The following is a 15,272-nucleotide window of genomic DNA, read 5'->3' as shown; positions in this document are numbered from 1 at the left end:
ACAAGAATGTTCCTTTTCTCATAGTTTGAGGAACTTTATAAGAAACACTAAATCTACGATTCAAAAAAGTATTGTTAAGATTACAATCCTCATCTAAGGGTTGAGATATTTTTCCTTAGTGTTGAACTTATTTTCTTTTAAATTTAGTATTTAAAATAAGGAGAATATACAAAATAAGTAGGAGAATCTTAGCCGTTGGACAGAGATGTTGTAAGATCAATCAAAAACTTACTGTAGATGTAGCATTGCTTATATCTTATTTACTGTGACATTGTGTACTAACTACTAAGAACCCCTCAGTTATAGGAGCTTTTGAAATATGAGCCTCATTTTTTTTTTTCTCTTCAAAATGCCTCCTTGATTTTTAATTTTTTTAATTGAATTATTCTACTTGATTGAATTAAGAACTTTTCAATTCAAAATTTTTAAAATTTGATAGTTCCACTAATTATTAAGGTATGCTTTTAAATTTTGCCAGATCACTCTTGGATTAGAAAAATTATAAAGAATATATTTGATTAAAATTACCTTATCTAAAAAATTATAAATTATGGTAAAAATATATGGTGACCCCTCAGCGAAAAGCACTTTTGAAATAGCTCCTAAACATTTTTTTAGAATTAAAATGATTTTAGATAAATTAATTAAAAATTTATCAAATTTATACACAATTTTATCAAATTTAGTAGTTTAATTTAGTTGTACCAAATAAAATTAGATTAATAAACTGCTCATACTTGATTGAACTATGAACTTTAATTAACTATTTAACTCTACAAACTAGAATAACTCAAAATTTTTGAAAAATTAGATACTTAAAAAGCGCCAATCAAAAAAATAGTTAAAATTGAGGTGTTTATTTCAGAATAGCAGCTCAAAAGAAAAAGGGTAAAAATGTATAAAACTTGTATGAACTATGAATAATTTTTCAAATTTTTGATTTTAATATTAAACTTTTTAATATGTTTGATTAAACAGTAGGGCAGCCTCTATTTATTTTCATCTTAATCTATTGTCATTATGTTTCTGAATTTTTGAGTAATGAACCCGGTTTCGGCGGCGGTTCGAACCGGACCGGTCCAATTGAGTTAAACACGGGGCCGCAAATCACGGCCGCTTTTGGTGAAATCCCAAGCGAGCGTAAAATTACTACTAAATCAAAAATTACAAGGTCAAAAGAGCGGCCGACGCGTCACCAAGAAAATGAAATGGAAAAATTTGCAAAAAAAAAAAGAAAAAAATATATTTTATATATATATATAGAAGAATTATGCTACGCGTATTTCCAAGCAGGGAAGAGAGAGAGAGAGAGAGAGAGAGAGAGCCTACAAAGAGGAGGGGCTCCTCCGTGTAACCGTTACATGCCACGTGGGGCCCACTCGGCAGTGAATTGACCGTGACATGTAACGGTTGCTATAACTTTTGTTTTTGTTTTTTCTTTTTTTTTTTGTCTCCACACGGAGAGGGGGGAGTGTGGGGGCGCAACAGTGTGCCCAGAGAGGGAGAGGAGAAAGAAGAAGGAGAAGAAAGAAAGAAGAAGCAGAAGAAAGAAAGAAAGAAAGAAGAAGTCGGCGACGCTTCGACTACTCCGCCCGAATCCGGCGCAGACTTACGCCGGTAAAATCCCGCATTGACTACTCCGCCGGGGGTGCTATATATGATCCAAAACCCCAATTTCTAGAAAGAAGGGGGGGAGGGAGGGGAGGGGAGGGGAGAGGAGAGAGTGGGAAATAAATGGACGAGGGCGACTTGATCCAACGCTGAGATCGTCGCCTTCGACCGCCGCGTCGGCGTCGGCGCCGATGCCGAAGCTCGTGAGCCGCGGGGCAGCAAATCGGCGGTCCGTACGCGCCGTACCGCCACGTGGCGACGGGCCTCGGTCCTTCGGGCCCATAGGCTTCCCCCGGCCCCCCCAGATGCCTCTCTGTCCGCTTCGGCTTCGCTTCGGCTTCGCTTCGGCTTCGGTTCGTCTTCGTCTTCTTCCTCCCCCTACCTCTCACATCCTCCGCCCCCCTCCGCCCATGGCTTTGGCTTTGGCGGCGGCACTCGCGGTCGCTGTCCCACCCGCGTTCTTCTCGCTCGACTCGTTGCCCCCTTTGAGCCCGTCGCCTTCGCCTTCGCCTTCGCCTTCTCCGGCGCGGCGCCGGAGGAGCGCGGTGGGACCCCGCCGCCGCTCGGCAGGGCGGCGCCGGCGCGCGGCGGAGCCGAGGGGCTCCCGCCCCGCAAGGCGCACCGCCGCTCCCACAGCGACGTCTCCTTCGGGTTCCTCCCCTCCACCTCCCCTTCCTCCTCGTCCCTCCCCCCACCCCCCCCCGCCCCTCCCCCACCGCACTGGCCACGGGCTCTTCGACGCCTCCCCAAGACGGCCCCCGCTGTCGCCGCCGCCGCCGCCGCCGCAGCAGCCCTTCGTGAAGCAGGAGTCGTCGGATTGGGAGCGGGAGGCGAACAGCAATGCCGACGGCGACGATCTCTTCAACGCCTACATGAACCTCGACAGCTTGGAAACCCTGAATTCCTCAGGCAACACGGAGGACAAGAGGGAGGACTTGGATAGCCGCGCCAGCGGCACCAGGACCAACAACGACAGCAGCGATAACGAGGCCGAGAGCAGCGTCAGCGAGAAGCTGCCGACGGGGAAGAAGGAGGGGACCAAGAGGAGTGCCAGCGGAGACCCGGTTCCCGTGAACCCTCGCCATGTGAGAAGCGTATCCGTGGATAGTTTCATGGGCAAGCTCAATTTTGAGGACGAATCGCCGAAACCGTCTCCGTCCCCTGGCGGCCAGGCGGGGCTGCTCACACGAAGCGGATCCTTGGATGAGAACACCAATGAGTTCAATTTGGAGTTCGGGAATGGGGAATTTAGTCCCGCTGAGATGAAGAAGATTATGGAGAATGACAAGCTTGCGGAGATGGCACTGACCGATCCCAAACGAGTCAAGAGGTCTTCTCTTTTGCATTCCCCGGGCTCGATTCAGACCCTGTTTATTGAAAGTTTGAAGCTTCCTGCTGGAGCGGGAAGCTGTATGGGCTTTGGAGTCCAAATGCGGAAGCTCCAATTTCTAATTTGATGCTAGCTGCAGGAGTGAGCTGTTTGAAGGATTGTAATGAAGAAGTTCTACCGAGGTTTTACCATATATCTCTGCTCAAACAGCACTTCTACATAAGCTTGTTGGCGTGGCATGAGCTTGTGTGGAAGTGATGTTGAGTATAGTTGTTCGCAAAAGAGCTAATAGCTTTTTGATTGGTATTATTCCTGACTGCTTCCCTTAGCGCAGCAATTCTTCCGTGTTCAAAAGCTCATTTCAGCTTCAAAAAGCCCGCGTTTCGTGTCTGCCAAACTTTTATACATCGCTCTTCAGAGCAGATAAACTTTTCTAGAAGCCAGGCCGAACATGCATTTCGTGCAATACAATGGTAGGTTTGGTCGGCTTAGTTTAACTTGTGAAATTTTGTTTACAGGATTTTGGCAAACCGACAATCTGCCGCTCGTTCTAAGGAAAGAAAGATGCGCTACATTTCTGAGCTGGAGCATAAGGTTCAGATTTTGCAGACAGAAGCGACAACATTGTCGGCACAGTTGACATTGTTGCAGGTTTGTTTGTCTGAAAGTTTATAGAAAGACTTTGTTATAATTGCCATTTTTCTTTTCTTTTGCATAGTTGTGTTTCCTCTAATTTTGGAGTTGTTCATAGAGAGACTCGGCTGGACTTACAAGTCAAAACAATGAGTTGAAGTTCCGCCTTCAAGCCATGGAGCAACAAGCACAGCTAAGAGATGGTAACTTGCTTTACCTTATCTAAGAGTTCACAATTGATTGCCTTAGTTAGCATGCCTGCCGTGGACTGATGTGTCATTTCTAGTTATAAAAATTCTTGCTTCTTTCTTAGGGCCGGGTTCGACACTTGAATATGTTGTTCACTGTTTCTCTTTTGTTTTACTTAGGAGCATATAGTTGGTTCATTGAGCATAGTAGAAGCTACAATTGCATAATATATATACAACCTCTAGATAAATTTTTGTGAAACATGATAAATCATATGTTGGGTGGAATGTACTATCCTAAGAAGTTGCCCTAGTTAGACAATGTTTTGCAAGATCTAAATCCAACAAGCGCTATGACTGGGTCTAGCAAGTTCAGCACAAGTTTACGCTTAAGTTTATGCTTTGCCAAATACAAATTTGTTGGTGGATCTTCTATTTTTGGGGGATTTTCTTTGTTTTTCGCCTACGTAATTTTTAGGCAATATATTAAGCATCCTTTTTGAGTTTTGATAAGGCAAATTTATGTACTTAATGGAAGAATCAAACATTTCCTTAATTGTTATTTTGTATGTCTTCTCACATTTGCTCCCCATTATCAACAGCATTGAGTGGTTTATGATTGTTAGCATCTTTGTCTTTTCCCAATAGCCTGCTTTTTTGTTTGTTTCCAAGGCATGATGCCGTGCCTGAGGTGCAAGGTGCACGCCTCATGATATCTAAAGTTTTAAGGGCTCGTTTGGGTACCCCGAATTACCTTGAAAATAAGCTATTTGTAATAGTTTTTAAAACTGTATTATACATTCTGCATTGGAGGTGTTTGCATACCAATCGGATTATTTTATTTTACTAGAATAATGAGTAAAAATCCTATTAAACCAATGTAAAAAGAAAAATTGCTTCGACCTCCAAAAAATAGAAGTTATGGAGATCAATCACTTTGTGATAAACCCCTTTTCCCCGCGTGCGAGGCCTAACTTCTCTCCACCGCATGAGGCATTAGAGGTGACAATGTATGGTGACCCCCTTATCTATTGGCCATTTCAAAATATACTCAACTTTTATTTTTTTTTGATTGGGACCCCATCTCTCAAACTTTTATTCTTTTATTTGATTTATTTAATACTTAGTTATGTTAAAACTTTTGGCAAGTTTAATAACTCTATTTGCTATTAACTGTTAATTTGTGTAGTTCTTTTGCTAAGAAACGACTGTAAGATATTAAATCTGGTGCAATCACCATGAATTAGAGAATCCTTAATCTTTCTGACTATACCCACTCAATTTCAAAAAATATTAGTATGGAGACCCCCTTAAGGCCTTAACTATAGGCCATTCTAGAGTAACCCTGAACTTGTTTATTTTTATTTTTTTTTCCGATTGACACTTCCTAAACTAATTTTTTGGAATAAAGTTGTCAAATAAGTAGTTTTATTAAACTCATTGATGATTTTATCAAATTTAATAGTTTTACTTTATAGCAAATTTAAATAGATTTATTAAATAAATACTAATGCCTTATTGAGCCGTTAAATTTAATGGAATTTTTACTTAACTTATGAGGAAAATTCAAACAAAAAAAAACAAAAGAATTTCAGCGGCGGACATGGTGCTGTCGCCTTTTCAGTCATAAAATAACAAGAACTCACCCATGACCGACCCTATCTTTCTGAGAAGACACAAGTTATTGCCTTTTCTGCTGTGGATTGAGTGCTATTATTATCCATCATTGGTCTATTCCTTTGTTTATCTCTCTTCATCTTGTGAGTTTAAATTAGGAGAGTTATTTTCTTCTGTTATCTCGGTGCTAATTGTGAGCATATATATATAAGTATATATATATATATATATATATATATATATATATATATATATATATAAGCAGGGTCTGCTGTGCATCTCAGGAGCAGCGAAGGCCTCCGTGCTCTTGAGCCTTTTCGATGATGGAGTTTTTCGAATCGACGATCGCTCCGTTAAACTTGATCTAGTGTATTAAAGTTTCTAGAAAATAATTTGCGATTTTCGATATTATTTTACCTAGCAATCGAAAGATTCAAAATCAATAATTTTATAACGGGCTGAAAAAAAATCCTATAAAAAGTGGTGATATAAGACTAAAATTTCGATCAGAAATATTGATTCTTGTTGTAGATATAATAAAGAAATTTTCTATCAAAATTCATCTTGATTTGAATACTTCTAAACCGTAAACTTGAAAAGGCAGATATCAAACCATTAAAAATTATAGATTTAATCCTTTCGATCACTTAGGTAAATGAATTAAAAAATCACAAAAATTTTTTCTAGAAACTTCAAAATGCGCTAGATCAAGTCTAATGGAGCGATCGTCGATTCGAAAATCCATCATCGAAAACGGCTCAGGAGCAGGAGGCTCCGTGCTCCTGAGAGCATAGCAGCCCTGCCTCTCTCTCTCTATATAATATATATATATGTATGTACATTATATATAATACATGTGTATATATATATATATATATTATATATAGTCATATATATGTATATACATATCATATATACATATATATGTATATATATGTAATATACATATATATACATATATATGTATATACATATATAGTTATGAATAGTGTTGATCCAATGACTAATTAATAATCAAGGAGTAGATCCGATGCTAAAAACCTAATAGCATCATGGGAGTAATACTTGTAAAAGTATTCTAGCTTCAATTCTATTACATACATATTATATATTATATATATATAATATATATATATATATATAATATATATATATATATATGTTATATATATAAACTATATATATATATATGTGTATATATATAAACTTATAATATATATATATGTATGTATATAATAAACTTATATATATTATATAATATATATATATATATATAATATAAACTTATATATATATATATAAGTATGTATATTATACTTATAAGTATATATTATATATATAATATATATATAAGTATATATATAAGTATATTAAATAGACGTTGGTGGGCTAACTATTGTAGCAAAATCTCATCTGTGAAATAGTTTTTTTCCGGCCTGTCAACTCTTTTCATTATTTCTCAACATTGGATTAAATACATAACCCAGTGGGACGCACTCAACTCTAACCGAACTAATATCATCCTGACATCAATTTTTTTATCCAAAGCGTAAAAACTTGATAGCAAAAATACGGTGCTTTCTACTATTATATATTCTATAGCGCTAATCTATGTAAGTATATATATAGTAAAACCTCTTTTGCTATCAAGTTTTAAACCCTTGATAAAATTGTAGGGTCAGGATGATATTGTCTTAGATTGAGTGGTCCCGCTAGGTTGAGTGGTCCATTCGGCGTTATAGTATTTAATCCCAATGTTAAAATAATGAAAGAGTTGATCCAAACTAAAAAACGGTAGCATACAATGGAATTTGCTACTAATAAGGCCCAGTCCACAACTTGCTCTCTCTCCCTCTCCTCTTCTATCTATATATATTATAATTATATATAATATATCAGGTTTGAATAGGCGCACGCCTCGTCTAGCGCTGAGCGCGGGCCCCGTGCCTCAGCAAGGCGAGGCGGGTCTATTGTTGAGGCGCGCCTAGGCCTGAGCGCGCGCCCTAGGCGAGGCGTCGAGGCGCAATAAGGCGCGCGTCTCGGCATATTTAATATTTTTTGAATTGGATTAAAAGTTTTCGGGTTATTCGTTTCAAGGAACTATAAATTTAGTTATTTTAAGTCCGATAAATTATAAAAGTAACCTAAAAAAAGGCCCTTAAATGAAATCCATCTACCGCGCTCCTCTCCTCAACGCACTCTCCTTCTTTTCCGCCCCTTTCTTTCTTGAGGCCAAATGAAAACATGGCAATCATCACTTTTAAGTTGAAAGTCGAATAATTTTTTTTTAAACTCTGAGAACCTATATGCAATATGTTTTTCTTTTTTTTAATTTTTTTATAGTTATTTAGCTTATGTATAGTTATTTTGGATTTTTATTAATATAGAATATCAAATTAACATCACTGTGCGCCTCACCTTCTTGAGGCGCCGCGAGCGCTCGCAGTGCGCCTCGCGCACCTTTTCAAACACGATGATAATAATTATATATATATATATATTTTTTATACTATCACTAATAGTACCAAACCCTTGGTACTTATTAGTTTTTGCGCCGTTGGATGAAAAGATGGTGCGGTTAGAATGATAGTGGCGTCTCCAGTTAATTTGAATAGTGGTTCCCTAGGTTGTAGTGGTGGTTTGTGTTTAATAATATAATCTAAGGGTGGAATGATCAAAGGGATAGATCTAACGTAAGAAACTCAATAGTAACAAGGCTTGGTACTATCGATAGTATATGGACGGACATCACAAATAATATATATATATATATTATTATATATATATATATATATAGAATTAGCTACTATACTATCAATAGTACAAACCCTTGTACTATTGAGTTTTCGGCCGTTGGAATGAAAGGATGTCGGGCTATGGAATAGTGGTCCCCGGTTAAAATTGATAGTGGTCACACTAGGGTTGAGTGTGGTATTGGTTTAAATGTATTAATCTAAACGGGTGACAATAATCAAAGGTAAGATTCTAACGTAGAACAACATTTAGTAACAAGCGCCTTGGTACTATCGATATGTAAGTACCGACTCTTATATATAATACTTATAATATTATATGTACTTATTATATATAATAAGTATATAAAGTTTATATACTTATAATATACTTATATAGTATAATATACAAGTATATATAAGTAATATATTACCTTATATATACTAATAATAAGTATATATATAGTATGATATAGTTATATATATAAGTATATATAATATATATATACTTAATATTATAAGTATATATAATAATATATATATATATATATATTATATATATAATATATATATATGAGTAGGCTAGAAACTTGTAAAAGTATCATGGGCGGTGATACTTGTGTATTTTAGCCCTTTTTTTGGAGTGAAGATGTGAGGTTGAATAATGGTGGTAGGTGTGGTAAGGTGAAATAGTGTTTGATCCAAGGGCTATTTAATAATCAAAAAAGTAGATCCAATGGCTTAAAACCTAATAGACACCATGATGGTGAACTTGTAAAAGTAATCCTAGCTCAACTGCACCTTGTTCAAACACATGATAATAATTTATATATATATATATATTATACTATCATACATAGTAACCAACCCTTGGTACTATTGAGTTTTTGGCCGTTGGAGAAAAGATGTGCGGTTAGAATGATAGTGGTCTCGTTAAATTGATAGTGGTCCCTAGGTGTAGTGGGTGGTTGGTTTAATAATATAATCTAAGGGTGGAAATGACAAAGGGTAGATCTAACGTAGAAAACTCAATAGTACCAAGGCTTGGTACTATCGATAGTATATAGACCGGACTACCAAATATATATATATATAATATATATTATATTATATATATATATAATAGAATTATGCTACTATACTATCAATAGTACAAACCCTTGGTACTTTGAGTTTTCGGCCGTTGGATGAAAGGATGTGCGGCTAGGATGATAGTGGTCCCGCGTTAAATTGATAGTGGTCCCTAGGGTTGAGTGGTGGTTTGGTTTAATAGTATAATCTAACGGGTGAAATAATCAAAGGTAGATCTAACGGTAGAAAATCAATTTAACACGCCTTGGTACTATCGATAGTATAGTAGCCGACTCCTTATATATATACTTATAATATATATTATGTATATATATATATATAAGTATATATAAGTATATATATACTTATAATATACTTATATAAGTATATATAAAGTATATATAAGTATATATATATACTACTTATATATAAATATAATAATATATATATAGTAATATAAGTTATATATATAAGTATATATAAGTATATATATACTTATATATATATAAGCTATATATATAATATATATATATTATATATAATATATATATATATATATATAGAGTAGGGCTAGAATACTTGTAAAAGTATCATGGGGTGATACTTGTGTATTTTTGCCCTTGGATGAGAGATGTGAGGTGAGATAATGGTGGTAGTGGTGGTAGGTGAATAGTTTTGATCCAAGGGCTATTAATAATCAAAAAGTAGATCCAATGGTTAAACCTAATACACCATGATGGTGAACTTGTAAAAGTATCATAGCTCAACTCTATAATATATATATATATATATATATAAATATAGAGTATATAATATATATAATATTATATGTACTTATATATCTAATAATATATATATATATATATATATATATATACTTATATACTTATAAGTATATATATACTTATATATATATAAGTATATATATATATAAGTCCAACTGGGGTACTATCGATAGCACCAAGGATTTGGTGTTATCGAGTTTTCCACCGTTAGATTTAAACCTTTGATTATTTTTATCCATTAGATTATACTATTCAACCAACCACTCACTCAACTCTAGAGGGCCTACATCATCCTAACCACCAATTTCTCAATCCAAGTGCTAAAAAATCAATAGCTCCAATAGCTTGGTGCTATTGATAGTATTCCAGCCTAGTTCTCTCTCTCTCTCTCTCTTTCTCTCTCTCTCTCTCTCTCTCTCTCTCTCTCTCTCTCTCTCTCTCTATATATATATATATATAGAGTTCAGCTATGGTGTTTGTAAAAGCATCAAGCACTTGGTGCTTGTAAGTTTTTTACCGTTAGATTTACTTCTCGGATCATTTTCAATCATTAGATTATACTATTCAACCAACCACCCATTCAACCTTAGGGAGCCCACATCATCCTAACCGCATATCTCTTAATCCAATGGCTAAAAATCTACAAGTACCAATAACTTGGTACTTTTAATCAATTCTATATATATATATATATATATATATATATATATGCACATGGAGAGAGGGAGAGAGTTATAGTAAAAAAAGGATATTGGGAACCACATTGGTAGCTCTGGTCAAAAGGTATTAGATTTTGAGTTAGTCTAGAATACCTTCATAAGTACTTGGCCTTATTGCTTCTTGATATCAATCTGGGCCTATGAACTGACAATTCATGCTGTTAGCCTGTTACGATGGATCTTGGGCATGTAAATTATTTGGTAAAAAAAATGGTAGTAGAATTATATTTTAGTTAATGTATTTAGTGGACATAATTATACTGTGCATATTGATTCATTGAAAGACCTTTTTAAAGTGGGGATAAGATTATTCGGTTGAAAACTACTGTCACAAATGTTGATCTAGACAGCTTAAACTGTTCCTAAGATTAGTTCACTTAGAGCCAACTTGTATCATTTTATGCAGTTAATGATTATATCAGCCATTATTGGTTGCTATAATGAGAAATCCAAAAGTAATCATTATACTACATGCTCTAAATCATTTCTTAATGGTGTGACTATCAATACGGATGTTGACTGACATTGAGGAGTGTCGTAGCATAAATCTTTCTCCAGGCGCACTCATATACAAGCATGTGTGCATATGTATGTGTGTGCAAGGGCCTATTTGAGCTTATACTTGTTGTTCATTTTTCTATTTTTTTCCATTATTTCCTTAAACCAAGATTAATTGACTGATCAAACAATTTTAAAACTGTAGCAGTATTTTAATAACAGAAAAGTAAAAAAATACCGTAATAATTGCAAAAATCCAAAATTACCTTAGTAACTTAGTGCCGTATTAATTTGGGGGGCATACGTAGTCATTATTAAATCTTTGTTCCTCTTGATGTTCATGACATGATAGATACTCTCTGCAGCTCTGAACGAAGCGCTTACCGCAGAGGTCCAGAGGCTGAAACTTGCTACTGGAGAGATAAGTGAAGCTCACCTTTCAAAGGGCTTAAATCAGCAAATCTCACTGAATTCTCAGATATATCAGTTGCAACAACTACAGCTACAGCAGCAACAGCATCAGCAGCAGCAGCAGCAGCAGAACAATTCTAATGCAAAGCCTGATCAGAACAAGTAATATATTTATTACATCATAGGTTTACAAAATTTGGAGACGAGTAAAAATTCTTAAGTAGTTTGTTCGTTCGTTTATCATTTTGTCGATTTAGGTGAGCCTCATGTGTGTTGCATAGTCATGTCCTACTATAATTCGAAGATTCTTTTTAAAACATGGTTTCATTGTAGAATTAAAAGTACTTGTGTGTAAATAACTTAACTATTATCCCTATTTTCTTTTTCTGTTCAAAATATTTGGAAGAGAAATGTTCCCTTTATGCACGACAATCTTTTGTATATGTCATGTAACTTCAATTTTCATTCGTTCTGTTGCTAGTAATTAACGGTGTTATATTTGGATGCGTGACTTAAACCTTCTTTTCGAGCGCTGGATTTCGCGTGCCGAGTGCTTGGGTGGTGCAAATTTTGATAGTTAGAGATGCTGTCCTTTAATGTGATTAAATTAGTGTTTTCTGGAGAGTTTGTGCTCTTCTGTGATGTATGAGTAAAGTGATTCTCAGTATTGTTCATGTTTGCCTGTACAGAGATTTTTTTTAGCTGAACTGTTTGGAAAAACACTAGCAGCTTTGTTTGCAATCTTCTGACTCTTGTGAGCTTCAATCACAGACTATTTGTTCCTATTTGGCTGTTATGTTTGGAGATTTTGCTTGCAGCATAAGCAGCATTAAATTTTCTGTTGAATGTTTGATTGGTGTTTCTCAGCATGGCATGGATCAACTTTTGTTCGAAGCACCAAGCCAACATATAATTTGACGAAGAAAACAAGTTGCAGAAGAATCAGCTTTCCAGTTGAGTGAGTACCTCTTCACCCGACACTATAATAATTTAATTCTACTAAAAATTAAATTATTATAAAATAATTTTTTTATTGCAACAGTTTGTGACGTTCCAATAATACAAAATTATGTTATTTTGCTATTTTTTGCTATAAATTTTGTAGCAATAATTTGCAACAATTCTCGAAAAAATTTGCTGTTTAACTAATAATAATAGTAATCAATTATAAAACAATTTATTGTTGGAAAAGAATGAATATTTAGTGGTGGGATTCGACCAAGTTATTCCATTGCTTCTTTTCTTGGATCTGGCTAGAGGCTTTGCCAGATAAGCTGCTCAAGCCAGGGCTAGGTAGGTTTTTGGCTAAAATTACAAATATTATTACAATTTCTACCCGCTGAAGCTGGAAGCAAAAGTGTGGCTAGATAAAAGCTGAACCCTCTCCATTTTTAGTGTAAGTGATTTATTCGGCCTTAACAAGTTACTAGGGTGCCTCAAAATTTATGAACTCAATAAACTTAGCAATGTTGTAATTGCTGATAAACTAACTACGCGCTTGGCTTGTGTTATATAGCATAACAGGTTATTGCGATATAACTAAGTATCTAAGATTTTTAAACTGGATTACAATTAATTCTGTATTATCGCGTTTGGTTAATTTAATGCAGCAATTTAATGCTGAATTTCAATGTACATAAAATTACTATATTTTGCTCAATTTATAAAATTTAGTAATTCTAATAGTAGAGAGGGAGAGAAAGAGAGAGATGGATAAAAATAATGTGTTAAAAGGGTTTGAGGGGTTGGAGAGGTAAACTCATAATTTACAAAATATGCAAGATTATTTGCCATCATTAATACGAGATACTCACCTCCTGTTCGATAATATTTTTAGAATAATCTTGCACTATTTGTAATACTATATTATCGATCGAATTACTGACCGGACGATTCAAATGTAATAATTCTAGCAGAATTATTTGTAATTCTGATAGAATAATCCGAATCAAACACGTCCGGCATTAACCCACTATTGTCCTAGGTGCAGACTTCAGACTTCTGGCCCTACGTTACGATTGTTACGATTGTTTCAACATCGGCTCTGATACCGTGAGTCTTGACATGAATTTTGGCTTGATTTTCCGTGCAGAAGCGGATAGGTATTCCTCTTTTCATTTTAGTCAATGAAATTGGTTAATCGAAAGAGACAGGGTATTCCACTATATAAACGCTTCGTGCGCCATGCAAAAGAAACTTTTTCGGAGCCTAATATATATTTTTTAATTATTCTATGCTTAGCCTTCTGAGTAACACTTAGTTTGATATTGAAGCAAATCTGACACTATTAGATAAAATAGAGTTAATGTAAAAACATATAGGAATATATTTCTGCGTTCTCCGGTGGGACCGTATCGCGATATGCGGAATACAATATTATGTACAGAAACAAATATAGTATTTTTTCAACGTACTTTCTCACCGCACGTAACGCAATCTCTCCGCAATTCCAAATGATGCCTAACTTAAAATAAAGTAGTAACTCTGACACCTCCTGATTGGCTAATTCTACCTCGTCACTGCAGTTAGCTATACACCACCCTGCTGCGTGCACATGTGATGTTCTGAAAACCCTAATTGGAGCTTGACCTGCGAACTTAATCATGAAACCTCAACCCTTCAAAAGCCCATTTCAAAGGTGACAAATATTTACAACTTGTCTGAACTATAGACTATTTTGAATCAATTTATCTAAATTTTTTAAAATTTTAATTTTACTATCCAAGTTTTCAATTTAATTGATTTGAGTCGGTCAATAGTATTTTGATTTTAAATTTTGAATGTGCCGTCTATTTTTACAAGTTTAATTAATATACTTTATACAATTCTCGTAACTATAAGAAAAGATTTAGCCCTGCTAAGATGCATGGCTATTTTACTGGAGTATTATATTTGGCCCTCAAAATTATTTTTTCAAAATACGATAAACCAGTGAAACAAATATGTTGTCATACGAAACCATATATGCCAAAGCCATTTCAGGAGTAAAACGCAGACTAATACTTTCCAAAATACAAAAGAGAATTCTCATACCGAATAACTTATCACTGATAATTTATTCTAATAGCCAAAGAAAGCTACAAAAGAATTTGATAAGTTTGAGAAATTTCCTTCACTATATATATAAAAAAAAAACATGAAAATAAATAAATAAGAAATTGGATAGTAAATATTTCAGCTTTATCTTCAAAGAGTAATTTGTGTTGCATCAATTTTTTTTTTGAGCATCTAGATAAAAAGAGAAGCTTCCTATCTAGATAAGGTAGAATATTAATGAAACAACTATCATCTTTTCCCATTTTACTAATGCAGGTTCCCTAGTGATCTCTATTTCAGTTTTCCATGAGAACTTGTGACTAAGAAAGGTAACAATTAATATGCTAAGATCCCATTCTGTAATCTGTATTGTTGCCCTTTTATTTCACTCTTTTAAATGTTAATTTTATATAATTTGATATAGTGGAGAAAAGACTTCTTTTTGTTGCTATAGTTAGTTTAGCTTATAGTGCTCAGTGACAGATGATACTTTATTTAAAAAAAATTTTAGAAGCACAAAGGTTGCTTTAAATTTTTATTTTTATTTTTTGTGTTGTCAAGTAAAAAACTTGTAAGATAGGATTGCAAACAATTTACTGTCCACTTTCACAAATTTTAATACATAAAATTCTATTTAAAAA

General features: G+C 34.9%; 1 protein-coding gene across 2 annotated transcripts; it reads left to right on the top strand.

Annotated features, from left to right (window-relative positions):
- LOC109713395 (serine/arginine repetitive matrix protein 1-like) lies at nucleotides 1,934–12,093 on the top strand. 2 transcript variants are annotated; one of them, XM_020237455.1, is made up of 4 exons: nucleotides 1,934–2,941; nucleotides 3,460–3,592; nucleotides 3,693–3,777; nucleotides 11,537–11,765. In XM_020237455.1, the coding sequence occupies exons 1-4, from the start codon at nucleotides 2,022–2,024 to the stop codon at nucleotides 11,611–11,613; spliced, it is 1,215 nt and encodes a 404-aa protein (XP_020093044.1). In that variant the 5' UTR covers nucleotides 1,934–2,021; the 3' UTR covers nucleotides 11,614–11,765. The 2 variants fall into 2 exon arrangements, with proteins under 2 accessions (XP_020093044.1, XP_020093043.1); XM_020237454.1 differs by having other exon boundaries at nucleotides 1,936–2,941; nucleotides 11,550–12,093.

The sequence above is a fragment of the Ananas comosus genome, linkage group 7, assembly GCF_001540865.1.
Source record: "Ananas comosus cultivar F153 linkage group 7, ASM154086v1, whole genome shotgun sequence".
NCBI classification, from domain to species: Eukaryota; Viridiplantae; Streptophyta; class Magnoliopsida; order Poales; family Bromeliaceae; genus Ananas; species Ananas comosus.
The sequence above is the reverse complement of the archived record's forward strand: the minus strand, read 5'-3'. Positions and strand labels throughout refer to the sequence as shown.